Genomic DNA, 14044 nt, shown 5'->3' on the forward strand with positions numbered 1-14044 from the left:
GTTTTATAAAATAAAATGAAAGGAACACGTAAACTTAACTTTTTTGTGACATGTTTAACGACACCAGAATGCGTTATTGTCGAAAGCAAATGTAATACATGTACGAGGGAGCTTAAAGGAAGATATACTCTAAGACACCATTTATCTTTTGGAATGAACCTCCACTTCGAAGATACACCAAAACATAATCACTTTAACGTGATTTCATATTTGTGTTTAAGGGTAATGAGTTATGATGGTAGATTGTGTTTAATGAGTTAAGGGTTAAGGATTGTGATGGTTTATTGTGTTGAAGGGTTAATGGTTGTGAGAGTAGAATATATGATAATATAAATGAAAGAGGAGGTGTGAAAAATAATGAAATAGGAGGTTGATATTTATAATGAAACTTGTTGCACTAAAAGACGAAGTATGATTCAACCTAAAATAGCATGGATCGCCTTCGAGGTAGATCCGGTGAGGTGGGAGGTGATCCTATATATCGAGACAAATAGTGTTTGGTTTCCAAAAATAGATATATATGGGCTCCACCAATTAATTTTATATTTCTTTTACTTTTCGTACTATTTGATCAAACTTGATATGGATCGCCCGCCATGGTCAACCATACCCCCAAGAGGCGATCCATATGGTTATTTTGACAATTTTAATAAAAATTGGTTATTTCATCAATACATCAATTATATTCTAATCGTTTTGATGATTTTTCCCTAATATAATACAATATACGATATGCGTGTTTTTGCGGGTATATAATTTTTGGTGGGTCTTGGGTGTGTAAAGGCCAACTACCACATGAAATATACCACCCACATAAACCTGTTTCCGTCAAAACCCTATTTACGTGTTCTTTTTCACCTTGGAGACGTTCTCACGGTCAAATCAGGTATTCCTCTTGATCTTCCTTTCTGTTACTTCTAATTTTACTATTGTCCAAATGTTCGTGTTTCAATGCATTAAAACCCTAATGCCGAGCCTGCAAAATGCTATTTTTCATTGCTTGTTACCATTTCGTGATTATTAAGATAAGTGTTATTGTTTATGTCACTTTTGCTGCTTTCAAATGCTTACAGCAACTTCGGATTTTTGGAATTCCATGAATTCTGAAACATGATCTCAGTATACGAAAGGCATACTGATACAGCGTTAATGAACAAAAATATTACCACAAATGGCGGTTAGTTAGGCCACATTCACAGTGTGGATCGATGATGAATTGTGTCAAATAAGAAATCTTAGAATTAAACCCTGAAATATAAATTGTATATTTGCACACACCACTTACCTGTGTTCAAACCTCTGTAATCCTCTGCCTTGTATAAGAGAACGTCAAAACGACTTTGTGCACTGCACCTGTGCCGCTATTCCGAAAATACTTTTCCTTCATGGAAATGCTAACCATGCTACATGGTCTTGGATGCTTGTAGAGAATTGCTAGCGCTTAGGTTGCTTCAATGTCTTTCTTGTACACCTAAGATCAATGTATATGTTTTGATACTCATGCTCTACTGCACCCATGTGGTATAAAGGCAATTCTGGCCATAACCGTGGATGTAATGCTCAGGCTCATAGCTACGTTACTCTTGTATTGTTGCCTGTTTCACCTCCTGAAACATATTGCTTTGAGTTTGAGCTGATTATCAAAAACTACCTTTGTAATCATAAGGCTGGGACATTTCTGTTGTACAAGGTTTTGGAAAACAGAAGATTTTTTCACAGTGAGTTATGCAATTTTCATGCTTCTTTGGCCATCCGGTGTACTTGTTCCTCTGAACAAGTAGGATATTTTGTTTCTTCCAATTCTTGATACCTAAGATCTCTTTAGATATGTCGCTTCATCTTAACTTCTGAAAATATAACTAATGCATGTTGACTTTGGACATTTTCCGTAGTTCACTGCTCAATCCTTACCTCCCCTGTCCTGTATTTTTGGTAAGAATTGTATAACATGATAGATTCCCTACAACTAATAGCAATTTAACCTTATTATACCAAGTTTCACTGCTCAATCTGTATGATACATTCCCTGTCCAGTATTCATAGTAAGAATTACATAACATGATGGAATCCCTCCAAATGAGTAGCAGTTTAACTATGCATTGATCAACGAGTGAACTACAAGAAAACAACATTTAATTTGTGATATTTTGCTAAGACTTTCCACCTCTTCTCACTGACTAGCACTCGTTTTGATTAAATGCATCTCTGATCGGTTTTCTGTTGCTGCAGCTAGAATATGCTCTAAGTTGTCACTGCAAACGTCTTCTTCTTCCAAAATCACTTCAGTGAAGACCATGTAGTGGATCAGAAGACTAAAGAAAAGTGGGCTAGAAAGGTTCAGTTGTTTCACATCAAGCTAAAGGAATGAGGAGTACGCGATTCCCTATACGCTATTTGATTGTCATTTTGACCTTCATCTGCACCTCTGTATGTTACATCGAACGTGTGGGCTTTTCAATTGCATACACAATTGCTGCAGATGCTGCAGGAGTTAGTCAGTCGAGCAAAGGCACTATACTGTCAACATTTTATTATGGGTATGCTTTTTCACAGGTCCCTGGTGGGTGGGCAGCACAAAAGATTGGGGGAAGGCGTATTCTACTTTTTTCATTTGTGATATGGTCTCTAACTTGTGCCTTGTGTCCATTAGATCCAAATAGAGTTTTGGCTCTAATTATAACTCGCCTGCTTGTTGGGGTAGCTCAAGGCTTTATCTTTCCCTCTATTCACACCGTTTTGGCACAGTGGGTTCCCCCACATGAAAGGTCAAGGTCTCTTTCTGTCACAACATCCGGAATGTACCTAGGTGCTGCTATGGGAATGCTTCTCCTCCCGAGCTTAGTGAAGTTTAAGGGCCCACAATCTGTATTTCTTGCTGAGTCAGCATTAGGTGGCACATGGTCTCTGCTTTGGCTAAGATTTGCCAGTGATCCACCTCGTTCGGATCATCCAAAAGCAACTGCAGCTGGTTTTGGAGAATCTTTGTTGCCAATCAGAGAGACTCAAAAGTTGAAGGCAGATAGAACTAGTCAAATCCCATGGAGGAAAATTTTTCTCAGCCTACCAGTTTGGGCTATTGTCGTCAATAATTTTACATTCCATTATGCTTTGTATGTGCTTATGAATTGGTTGCCTACATATTTTGAACTTGGCTTGAAGTTCAGTCTTCAGGAAATGGGTTCGTCTAAGATGATGCCATATCTGAACATGTTCATTTTCTCAAATATTGGTGGGATTATTGCTGACCACATGGTAACGAGGAGAATCTTGACTGTGACAAATACACGAAAGGTTTTGAATACTGTAGGTTTTCTAGTGTCTGCGTTCTCATTAATGGCGCTTCCTCTTTTTAGAACATCATGTGGGGTGGTATTTTGTTCTTCCATGGCTCTTGGTTTCTTGGCATTAGGAAGAGCTGGATTTGCGGTGAATCACATGGATATTGCTCCTCGATATGCTGGGATTGTGATGGGAGTCTCTAATACAGCTGGTACTTTAGCTGGTATTATCGGGGTTGAGCTTACCGGCCAGCTTCTTGAAGCTGCAAAAGTGAATAATTCAGATCTTTCAAGTCCTGATAGCTGGAGGGCAGTCTTTCTAATACCAGGATTGCTCTGCATTGCAAGTTCTTCTGTTTTCCTCTTCTTTTCAACCGGGGAGAGAATATTTGATTGAGGTTGGTTTGTTCCACATAATGCACAGTTTGTGGTTTTATTTGATATCGGATATGATATACAGAAGCATGTCGATACATCCCGATTGAATCTTCCTCTATCATCACCATTTTTTCTGGCACCGTACTTTATCCAACAGAGATGTATATTAAAGTTTACAACCAAAAAAATTATATTGTGAAGTTAGTGAATTAGATAGTTGCCCTATATTCATTTTCTAGATTTGTTTGCCTGTATCTGTTGTATGGTGAAGCGCAGTCTTATATGTATAGGACATGGTATGGTAGGTGAAAGTTTATGGTTTTGAAGAATTGGAATTTAGAGTTGAAAATGGTGTGCGAATGAGGGCATCCTAGGCCTAGCAGTAACGCTGAGTAACTGTAAATGTGAGCTGGAGACGTTTATTTCGTGTCTCTGGATCCTGTAACAATCACGTTGACATTTTTTCTTGGATAACTTTCCTTGGAAAATAAATATTTCAATCTTTTGCATCTCTGTGATCCCTATTTATGTTGAGATTACTAATTTTTGGTGGTTGATATCTTATCATGTTTCTAATTAATGTAATGGTTCTCTTTTCTAAGATGGATGTCACCTTTTCATTTGTTAATGGCTTTATGATGGTACTTATTATTATATATTTATTTTGTAAAATCTGCATGGGAACACAAAATTGTAGTTGTCAACAAGTAAAAGGTAAATTCCTTAAGGGTGATTGATGTTACAAAAAAAGGATGACTTCGTTGAGGAGACATCTCAAGGACACAGGTACAAGTACATTTATTCGATTCAAGGAACATGATGTTAGTATTGTGCTGAAAGTCACTCGTTTCTTGAGAAGTCCAATGGGATCTGGAATATCATACATATCCTACTTTGAGGCTGTTGATATGATCTTCGTTCCTTATGTAACAATCAAGTTGATTAGCGTGCTATGTAGGCATCTGATTCTATATACTGTAGTATCTTGTAGAATCCATATAGAACCATTATCTGTATGATCAATAGGAACTCCTCAAAATCTCCATTCTATTAGTGAACATGCCATTCATTGTGTTAGATAATAGGCTATTTGGCAGTTACTGAATGGTTTGGTGTAGAATGATTAAGTGTTTAGAATGATTAAGAGGCTCTCATGATATAGTGCAAAATGAAATATAATTGTTTGGTAATTGTTTACAATGAAATTGGGGCGCTAAATGGTTAAGGTAGGTCCATGATACAAATCATTCAGAGGGTTTTAAAACCATTAAGAGGCAGACTTTTCTTTTGCCAAACAAGATTCACCTCTTAATGATTCAGAGGCTGCCTCTTAATGGAACTATTAAGAGGTAAACAAACAACCCAGGTCAATATAATAAAGAAGATAGACCTTCTGCAGATAATTTCTTGAAGATATTGTTGCATCCAATTCGACATAAATATTGAATTAACTTAGACAGTGTTTCTCAATCTAAGGGACCTTTGGTATCGTTACATATATATCGAAGTTGATGTATTTTTGCATTTGCTCTTGTACTACTTAACAAGGCTTGCTTGCAAATCAAATGCATACAATATGATGAACACATGCCTTTTGTCCCGGTAGCATGTTTGTTTGACAATGTGAGCAGTTTTCTACCTTGAATATGTTGCCATTATTAATATTAGCTCTTTTTTATTACTCCTGCACTTCTTGTCCTTGTCCAAAGGTACAAAAATGAGACAAGCATACTCTCCCCCTGCTGCATGGAACGCACAACTATTACCACCTGGAGGTGAAATAATTTATTGTGTAAAGGGTTGAACATGTTAATATGTTTATGAAATGTATGAGGTTGAAGAGTAATGTATGCAATGCAGAATACCAATCTTATGACATTTCAATATCCACATGATTTATTTAATTTTTAGACACAGCTTCATATTCTACCAAATAGATACATCCACATATTAAAGGCTTCAAAGAGTTATAATTCTGCCAATTGTTTGACATTCATCGGATAGCAATCAGATGTTGGACCATTGTATGCCTTTTCAGCTAGAATTCGATTTACTGCTTGGGTAGGATGGAAGGCATCCCAAAAAACATGTTGGTCTCTGTTGATGCATGGGGCTGAAAATGGAAGGCACGTTATCTGACCTTGATTTCTTCCAATACCACAACACCCTCTATCAGTAACTGTGAATCCTGCAATATGATGAAAGATACGTCATTAGATTCATTTCATGTTTAATCAAGTATAATTAAGGTACACATGTATACACAAACCGTAGGTATTGGGGTTGTTTAATATGTCAGTGACAGCACTGTAGGTGTTCCCATAAATAAACACGGCATCAGTATAATTTTTGTGAAGTTGAATGACTAGAGATCTGAGTTGTGTGTTAAACATGACTGCCAAGTCATTTGCGAATGATGCACATGTTCCAGGTGGAGCAGAATTGGTCGCTAGTTGATTAGGAATGCAGCCTAGGGGCCCAATCCCTGCTATGAAGAACTTTGTGAGTCCTAAACTATACAGTGCCTGCAACAATGTGAAATTAGTTTGCAGAATATTAGCAGCTTGCGTGTGTTAGTAAGTGCATCAGCAACTGCCTAGAGAGACAAGTAGCGGTTAGCATCATCTATTTCTCTCTCTCTCTCTCTTTAAAAATCTGCTGATATAATTTAGATCTACCCCTTGTTTACATCTGGTTTTCAGTATGTGTGGGGGTGGACGAACATAATTTAAACTAAGATATGGTAAGACTTACTGAGATTTGCATAGCGTATTGCTGTATCAGAAGATCTGTATAGCTTGTGGGTGTGTATATATAGCGAGTAGGATATAAAGGAGTTAGCAAATAATTATTGATGTAATCATTGCTTCCCAGGATTAGAACTGCTAATGATTTCCTCAGGTATTGGCTCAGCTGCTCCCCTTCCATTTCATTCTTTAGTTGATTCAGGTTGCTTGCAAAGTTCTCAACTTGCTGCCTAAAGCTGAATCGTTCACCCTGTTGAATCACGAGCAAAGTCTTACATCATGTGTCATTTCCGTACCTCTCACTCCACTCTCTTAAAAGTATCTCGTATATCATATTTATATGAGCTAAGTTTGTGACATTTATATTTAACTAGACGATACAAATTTAAGGTGGGTGGACTTTACCAGATTCCTTCCCGTTTCGTCAAGAATGCCTGCTGAAGCTGAAGCATAGTTCACTCCTTGCATAATGCTTCTTCCTGTAGCATCAGGACTTGCATAGGCCGGAAGAAGTGGAAGTCCCAACAGATCTCCTGATGAGAGCGATAATGCGGATTTGTAAGAGTATCATGAGAGGTACATTTCTCAATGTAAATAACTCCCTCCTAAATTAGTCATCTTTTGACTTTGAGATTTCAACCTAGTATTTTCTAATTTTTTTTGGAGTTCAAAATGTACATGAATACACATTGTTAACAAATAAATGATTCTGTTCTAGCACTTACTATATACTTCGATGTATTATTGAGATTTAATTGAATCATACCCATTATAAAGTTGAAATCTTAGAAAGCAAACGTGGACTCTAAAGAAGCAATAGGCATTTAGCTTAAAGCTATTACTGCTGCTCAAGTAACCTTACAGTTGAGGGTGCAAGACTTATAAGAGGCAATTCAAAATATCAATGAGCAAACCTTTGATTAGTAACCAAGAAAAAGGACACAAGCAATCCTTTATCTGATTATTTCCATTGTCCACAAGTGAGTCTCCGCATTCAAAATTGCTTTTACTATTAAACCCTTAAAAAGATGTACAAGCATAATACTCGCCATCACTGTCGTTAGTCTTGATGACACTCTTCTTGTCTCCAATTCTCTTTCCACAGCCACTGATTACATGACAAGGAGGTTGAATGCCAATGTCTGTGTGTATGTATATACATTCATATATATAGGGTTGAGTTTAGAGAACATAGTTAAAGTAAGAAAACACGAGAACACCTATATCACACGGGATTTTGCAATCACACGAGAACATGGTCAATGCACGCACTCCCCTGGTTTGACCCTGTTCCTTAATCATGTGTTATAGATGTTCTCCTGTTTTCTTACTTTGACTATGTTTTCTTACTCTCTCTCTCTCTCTATATATATGGAGGGAGAGAGAGAGAGATTTGGGATCACGTGAGAAATTTTCATTTTCGTGAGAAGCGTGAGAAATGGAAAAGGTCCCCTTATGTTGTGTGAATGTTACGTTATACCACTTACACAGTCCACATGGACTTGAAATGTGTACTGAAAAGAAACTGTGATGATGGTAACCTCCACATGACTTCATACAATATAAAGTTATATTCACAGGTTTCACCCTAAGTCTACATTATATCATGTGAAGGTTATATTTCTCACACTTCTCCTGAAAATGGGTATTTCTCATGGGAACCAGCCCTAACATAGATATATAGAGGAAAGATCCAGGGGTTCCCAAACCACATTTTCCTAAACATAAAAATTATCCCCCACTACTTTTAATTGAAAATCAGCGAAATATAATCAAAACTGGAGCGAAATATATGACACTAAAATATCAATAATTTTATTCACTTTAATTTGACACCTATATTGATATACTTTTTCATTCGTTTTTATGTGGTTCCTTAGTTCTCCTCTTTTTGGGGTTCTCACTATATAAACACGTACAAAAAATACATACACCTACACACACACACATATATATATATATATATATAGAGAGAGAGAGAGAGGTGGCTTTATGGAGGATTAAATATATGCAGACCTTGCCTCAACCCTCAAGGGTTGAGAGGTTGTTTAGCGAAGACTCCAGCTTGTAAAACGGGAACATGAGGAAAAAGTGGCATAGTAACATTGTACATAGAATGTACGCAAGCATAAAACATACAACAAAGCATAAATAGAAGACATGAAAAATAGGAAAAACACAAACTCTCTAACAAGTAACAAGCATAAGATTCGAGTAACTTAACCCCACCTCTCCACCCTTCCCCTGCCCACCCTCTACCTTATCTAAACTTCCCTTCTACCCCGCTCATGTTATCTACAGGNTCGCAGGTTTGAATCTTGAACCGGAGCCGAGTTTTCCCACTACCCGCTAAACCAAAAAAAGTCCTTGTGAACTTATTTTCTCTTATATATATATATATTGTATATAATGGTCATACATACTAGATGCCTTTCTATGCCTGTCAGAGGAAGATAAGACATACCATGTAATGAACTACAACCATTTTTAATATAATATCGCATTTATAACCTGAAGTATGCCAAAAGACCATAATAATTCTCTCAAGGACTGTAAGAGTGCAGAAGACTGGTGATGTTGATTGGTATTGCTACATATGGATGAGCATAAAGTATAACCATGTTTTTTGCTGGGTTATTTAGAAGAATAACCTTGAGACAGATTTTTCATAATGTTTTTTAAATAACAGAAGTATGCCTCCAGAAGATTTTGCATTTAAAAAAACATCCGTCAAAAAGATTACTCTCCTAAATAACCCATTTTTGCTCTTTATAAGTGGGCATAACACATACTACCATAGTTTCATGTTTGGATGGTATGTTGATGGTTTGTACATTAGCCAGGCATATATGTTCCATAGCTAGATGGATGTTAAAAGTATGTGGAGTCCTCTTTCGGATCTCTTTCTAACATAACCGATGTGGTACCCTCAACAGGCACAAACCTCTTACAGCAATATGTAAACTAATAGATGTTGGTTGTTCATGTGTATAGGAGTTACTAACCAAGATAGTCGATGATGGTTTTGCCATTACTGAAACGACCAGAAGGAAGACCTTGATAAAAATCAACACCATATGGTACGTAGTTGGCTTTTGCAAGAGAATTGAGGTAATTGTTATTTCCGTTATCCGTTAATGAGTCTCCAAATGCAAACATTGCTGTCACCTCTGCTGCTGCTGCTATTAAACACTTGAAAGATACATCCATAAACACAATGCCAATTAGCACTGTCACTATTCTTGATCTCACTCTTTCTTTCTCCATCTCCCACTTCACATACACTTCACAACAGATATGAGGTTGACATCTGGTATATATATATATATACACACACACATACATATACATATACATATACATATATATATATATGTATGTATGTATATGTAACAGTCAACTATGGTTTTCCAGAGATGCTTGAAAGAAAGCCATAGTTTCATGCTTTTATGTTCAGTTACACTTGTGATTGTTTTTGTCATGCACATTTATCACTGGTCTTGCTTTTTCCCCCCTTCAGTTACTTTTCTTTTACTTCTTCCGTATTTGGGGGATAAGTTTTAGCAAGTATTAACGGCTTTGAAGTTTTGGTGGCATGCAACTATCCATTGTTCTAAAAGCACCCATTGAGGGACATCCGCTGCGCCCCTACTCTTTTTACTAATTTTCTGGAAACGCTTTTAGATTTTGTCATCAAACGAAAATCACAACTTTGTTTACGTTACAAAAAAAGTGTGAACAACAGAAAAAGGAAGTCTTTTTTTTATCACCGACTCACCATAAATTGCAACGGTATCATCTTGGGATGTCATATGTTCATTGTGTAGTCTCTTTTTCGGTGGACTCATACGAAAATTACTTATTTTGCCCCACTGTAACTGTTATTGAGCATTTGTTGTGTTGATTTTTGTCCACAAGATCGAAAATCAAGAGGTAGTCCTCCCATTTTGCCATATGGATTGATACTTCAAGACATTTGATTAGTACTTACATATACTTTTAGCTATATATGCATAGGATCAAGCGAAGACATATAGGGTATTAGTTTAAATGACGTCGGTACGGTAGAGGTGGGCATGAAGGACCGACAAGTGGCTAAGGCTCGGATGTGGACCGGCACCAGTTACATTTTAACCGGTTAAAGAGGGACCAGTTAAGTTAGGATGGGTTATAGCCTATCGGTTACCCTTTTTCTTAAGGACGAGTTGCAACCTTTTTTTTAAAGAAAAAAAAGTGTCATGTGGTGCTCCCCTATTGGTCAACGGTATTAGATAACTTTCTTAGAAAAAAAGAACAAGTTAAAGTGAATTGTCAATTACACATTTTAGGCCAAGGACTCCGTTATAAAGGTTAAAGATCGGTTATGTCGTAACGAGTTACGTGGTGGGGTTTTTTTGACGGCACCAGTTATAACAGTTAAGGGTCGGGTTGTGATTGGTATGTTTTTAGGATAAACCGAACAAAATGGCTGTCTGGCACGTGAAAGTTTGTGCTACCGTCTATATTCATAGAAAAGTCCCAAAAATCTTTTTGGAGCTATAAAATTGCTAGTAATATATGCTTCATCTATTGATGATTTGTCAAGGTTTTGTAACTTATAATAAGTTGTTTCAAATAAGCAATCCCAAACACCCCCATAGTTTATTTGTCTGTGCAAAAGGGTTTGTAACTAGCAACCTCTGAGTGTCCTGTCTCAAGAGGATTATGTGAGAATCAAATGAGGCATACATCATCTCGCTAAGTGGTTGACTTAAGAGTCAAGTGTGTTCAAGGAGCTCAATCTACGAAAGAATTGTAATTCCCATAATCTAGCTGTCAAATTCAAACTCTCACCTGTTTGTACAAAAATACTACCACAAAACCAATTGTTGGTGAATCCAGATGAAGAGGGTGTCAAATAAGTTTTATTGAGGACGATAAAGAGGAAGAACATTGAATAGTGAAAGGTTCTGACTTTTGTCATTCTCTATACCACTTCAAACCGCTCTTTAACCATTGACACCATCCCCATGTCAATTTACTAGGGCTGTAAACGATTCAACCTTTTTATGAATTATTCGAGTCTGAGTAGATCTTGAACACAAAAAAAGTCTCATTTAACTTGATGAGAGGATCTTCCTAACGTCATACATGATTACACATTTTTGAGTTGGGGCGAGCAATACAAAGCATATAATTTTATAAATTATGTAATAGAAGTATAAAAGAAAAAGTTGTAGTTGGAATGATTTGGAAAGTTGGTCTCATCATATTTACAAGGTAACTGCTACCCAAGTACCTGTTTTATTATTTTGAGGGACGTTTACTAAATACTTGTCGGGTAAGCACTTGACGGTATAACTTATTTTACCAGCTGAGCATTGCAAGAACTGAAAATCTTATCCGATAAGAGCTATAACAAGGATCAAGAGTCTGACCTGGTAAGTGAGGGAAAATAATTTTACCTGATAAATATTTACTAAGTTTAAAACACTTACCAACAATCAATTTTGATGACCGAGAGTATTACACGATCAGATTAAAAAGGGTAATTTTTTTTAATTATAAACGTTTATCTGATAAGTGTTTGGTAAACATCCCTTAGTATTTTATCAAAACTAGAATCTTATATTGTGAATATGATGTATTTTAATAATAGTTTTCATTGTTTTCAACTTTAAGAATGATGGTATTGTTAATTACATGGCATGTTATTCCATATGATGGTAGTAATTACATGTTATGTAATTCTAAACTCTCTTAAAACATGTTTTTCACACTTCAATACTAAAACAAAAATTTCAAGCCTCAATTAGTCTTATAAAAACAAACTTTTCTAACTCGAGTTTTAAACCTGCTCTCGATTTCGAAATGTATCAAAGCTCCGGGTAGTAAAAAAAATTGAACTAAATTCGAGCTAATAAACATATTAATCGATCTTGAATTCGAGCCTATAAATGAGCTTATAAAGTTTCAATTTTAGAAACATATTGTGTAAATTAAACTTGTTAAATGAGCCCGAGAAATTATTCGAGCTCGAGTACCCATAATCGGGACCGGTACCCCATAACCGGTTACACATTGGCTTGACTGGTCTTCACCATTTCGGCGGGGACTACGACCGGTTACGCTAGGACCAGTTACCGTCGGTTATGCTCATTGCAGGGCTTGATTGAGACTGTTCCTGACCTGTTTTTGGCCATCACTATTTTGATGGAACGATTTCATGTAACCATGGTTTATTTTAAAATTGAATGTAACCTGTTAATAAGTTTCTAAAGTTTATTGGAGAGTAGTTGGGGTTCATCAAATCACATAGACCCTATTACCAGACCAAACTATGTGGTTTGATATGCAATTTTGAACTACAAAATTGTGGTTTTAACAAAATTGCATATTAATTATCATATATACAAATATATGTCGTATTTTGTTAAAAAGACTGATATTTCGAAACTAAGGAAATGTTACAAGTCCATTGCACAAAGATCACAAATGAGTTGCGAAGTCTCAAATGGACACGAAAAGTGCTCCAAAATGTTTAGAAAACAGGTTTAAAGTGTGAAATGAATTACAAAAAGTGTCGTGAAATGTTTGCAAAACCAATGGAATTATTTTATTTGGCATGTAATATGACTATTTTGCCCTTTGCTAAAGTGTGTGTATGAGGCATCAACTGAATGACAAGTGGACTGGAAACACATGATTTGGTAGTCCATCATATCCAATTCACCACAAATGACCACTCAGCTTAGCTGTTAATTAGTTGTGTTGTGCCTCCCAATTCTATAAATATGCTATCCATTCAAATAATGTCACCATAATTTATATAAATACATACCTTCTCTCTCTATATGGGTGGAACACGAGACTTATATAACAAAACTAATCTTCTTTATAAATATGTCACGTAAGCATGTAGTGTTATATATGAATTTTTTAACCAAATTTTGTATATTAAAAATATAAGATAAAGACGACCAAGATAATATTCCAAAGTAAATACTCTTAGAATCATAGCTTCCTTGTGTTTTTACATACATAATATATATATATATATATATATATATATAATTTAAAATTTTTATGACGTCCATCATTCCACTACAAAAAAATTGGCTTTATACGACATCATACATTATAGATCTTAGTTTTATAGGACCAAAATATAACAATTTATATCTAAAACCATTACAATAGGTTTATAGAACGTTTTTAAGCATTTTAACAAATTCTTTATGACGCTTTAAGATAAAGTGTCCTATTAGCTATTTTATCGGACACCTTTTAGAAGTGTCTTATAAATCCGTCTTTTTATACAACATTTGTGTTTACTTAACACTTTTTCAAATAGTGTCATATATTATAGTTAATACTACACTTTATTACAAAACCGTCATAAAAAACTTGTTACAATGCATAAAAACGTCATATTAACCTATTATAGCATTTTTAGATGTCACTTTTTGGTTTGGTCTAATAAACTTAAGTCCTATAATATATTTTTTAGGACGCTTCTACATTTTAGGTATTCTATAAAATTAATTTAGCTATAGTGATTATAATAAGAAATTGATGTATTGTTTTGATAATCTTAAATTGAATCTTCCTTAAAAGTTATTGTTCGTTTACTAGAATCAGTTACACTGTTTTAATCTTGTC

General features: G+C 35.7%; 2 protein-coding genes across 2 annotated transcripts; one reads left to right on the plus strand and one right to left on the minus strand.

The window, feature by feature from the left end:
* Window positions 1-2235: 2235 nt before the first annotated feature.
* LOC112521968 (probable anion transporter 5) lies at window positions 2236-4100 on the plus strand. Its single transcript, XM_025130991.1, has one exon. It carries the CDS (start codon window positions 2365-2367, stop codon window positions 3673-3675), a length of 1311 nt encoding a protein of 436 aa, XP_024986759.1. The 5' UTR covers window positions 2236-2364; the 3' UTR covers window positions 3676-4100.
* Window positions 4101-5623: 1523 nt separating this feature from the next.
* LOC112522264 (GDSL esterase/lipase At5g08460-like) lies at window positions 5624-9625 on the minus strand. Its single transcript, XM_025131381.1, has 5 exons — window positions 9409-9625; window positions 6809-6936; window positions 6411-6653; window positions 5926-6181; window positions 5624-5844 (listed from the first exon to the last, which is right to left on the minus strand). Exons 1-5 carry the CDS (start codon window positions 9611-9613, stop codon window positions 5624-5626), a joined length of 1053 nt encoding a protein of 350 aa, XP_024987149.1. The 5' UTR covers window positions 9614-9625.
* Between the last annotated feature and the right edge of the window lie 4419 nt (window positions 9626-14044).

Source organism: Cynara cardunculus, assembly GCF_001531365.2.
Source record: "Cynara cardunculus var. scolymus isolate 2C chromosome LG 11, CcrdV1, whole genome shotgun sequence".
NCBI classification, from domain to species: Eukaryota; Viridiplantae; Streptophyta; class Magnoliopsida; order Asterales; family Asteraceae; genus Cynara; species Cynara cardunculus.

Bases quoted from the DNA above. Each gene is read 5' to 3' on its own strand.
- LOC112521968 (XM_025130991.1), top strand. From the start codon at position 2,365: ATGAGGAGTACGCGATTCCCTATACGCTATTTGATTGTCATTTTGACC.
- LOC112522264 (XM_025131381.1), bottom strand. From the start codon at position 9,613: ATGGATGTATCTTTCAAGTGTTTAATAGCAGCAGCAGCAGAGGTGACA. The intron at 6,937-9,408 runs GTTAGTAACTCC...CGCTCTCATCAG, and splicing joins AACCATCATCGACTATCTTG to GAGATCTGTTGGGACTTCCA. The intron at 6,654-6,808 runs GTAAAGTCCACC...GTGATTCAACAG, and splicing joins ACGAAACGGGAAGGAATCTG to GGTGAACGATTCAGCTTTAG.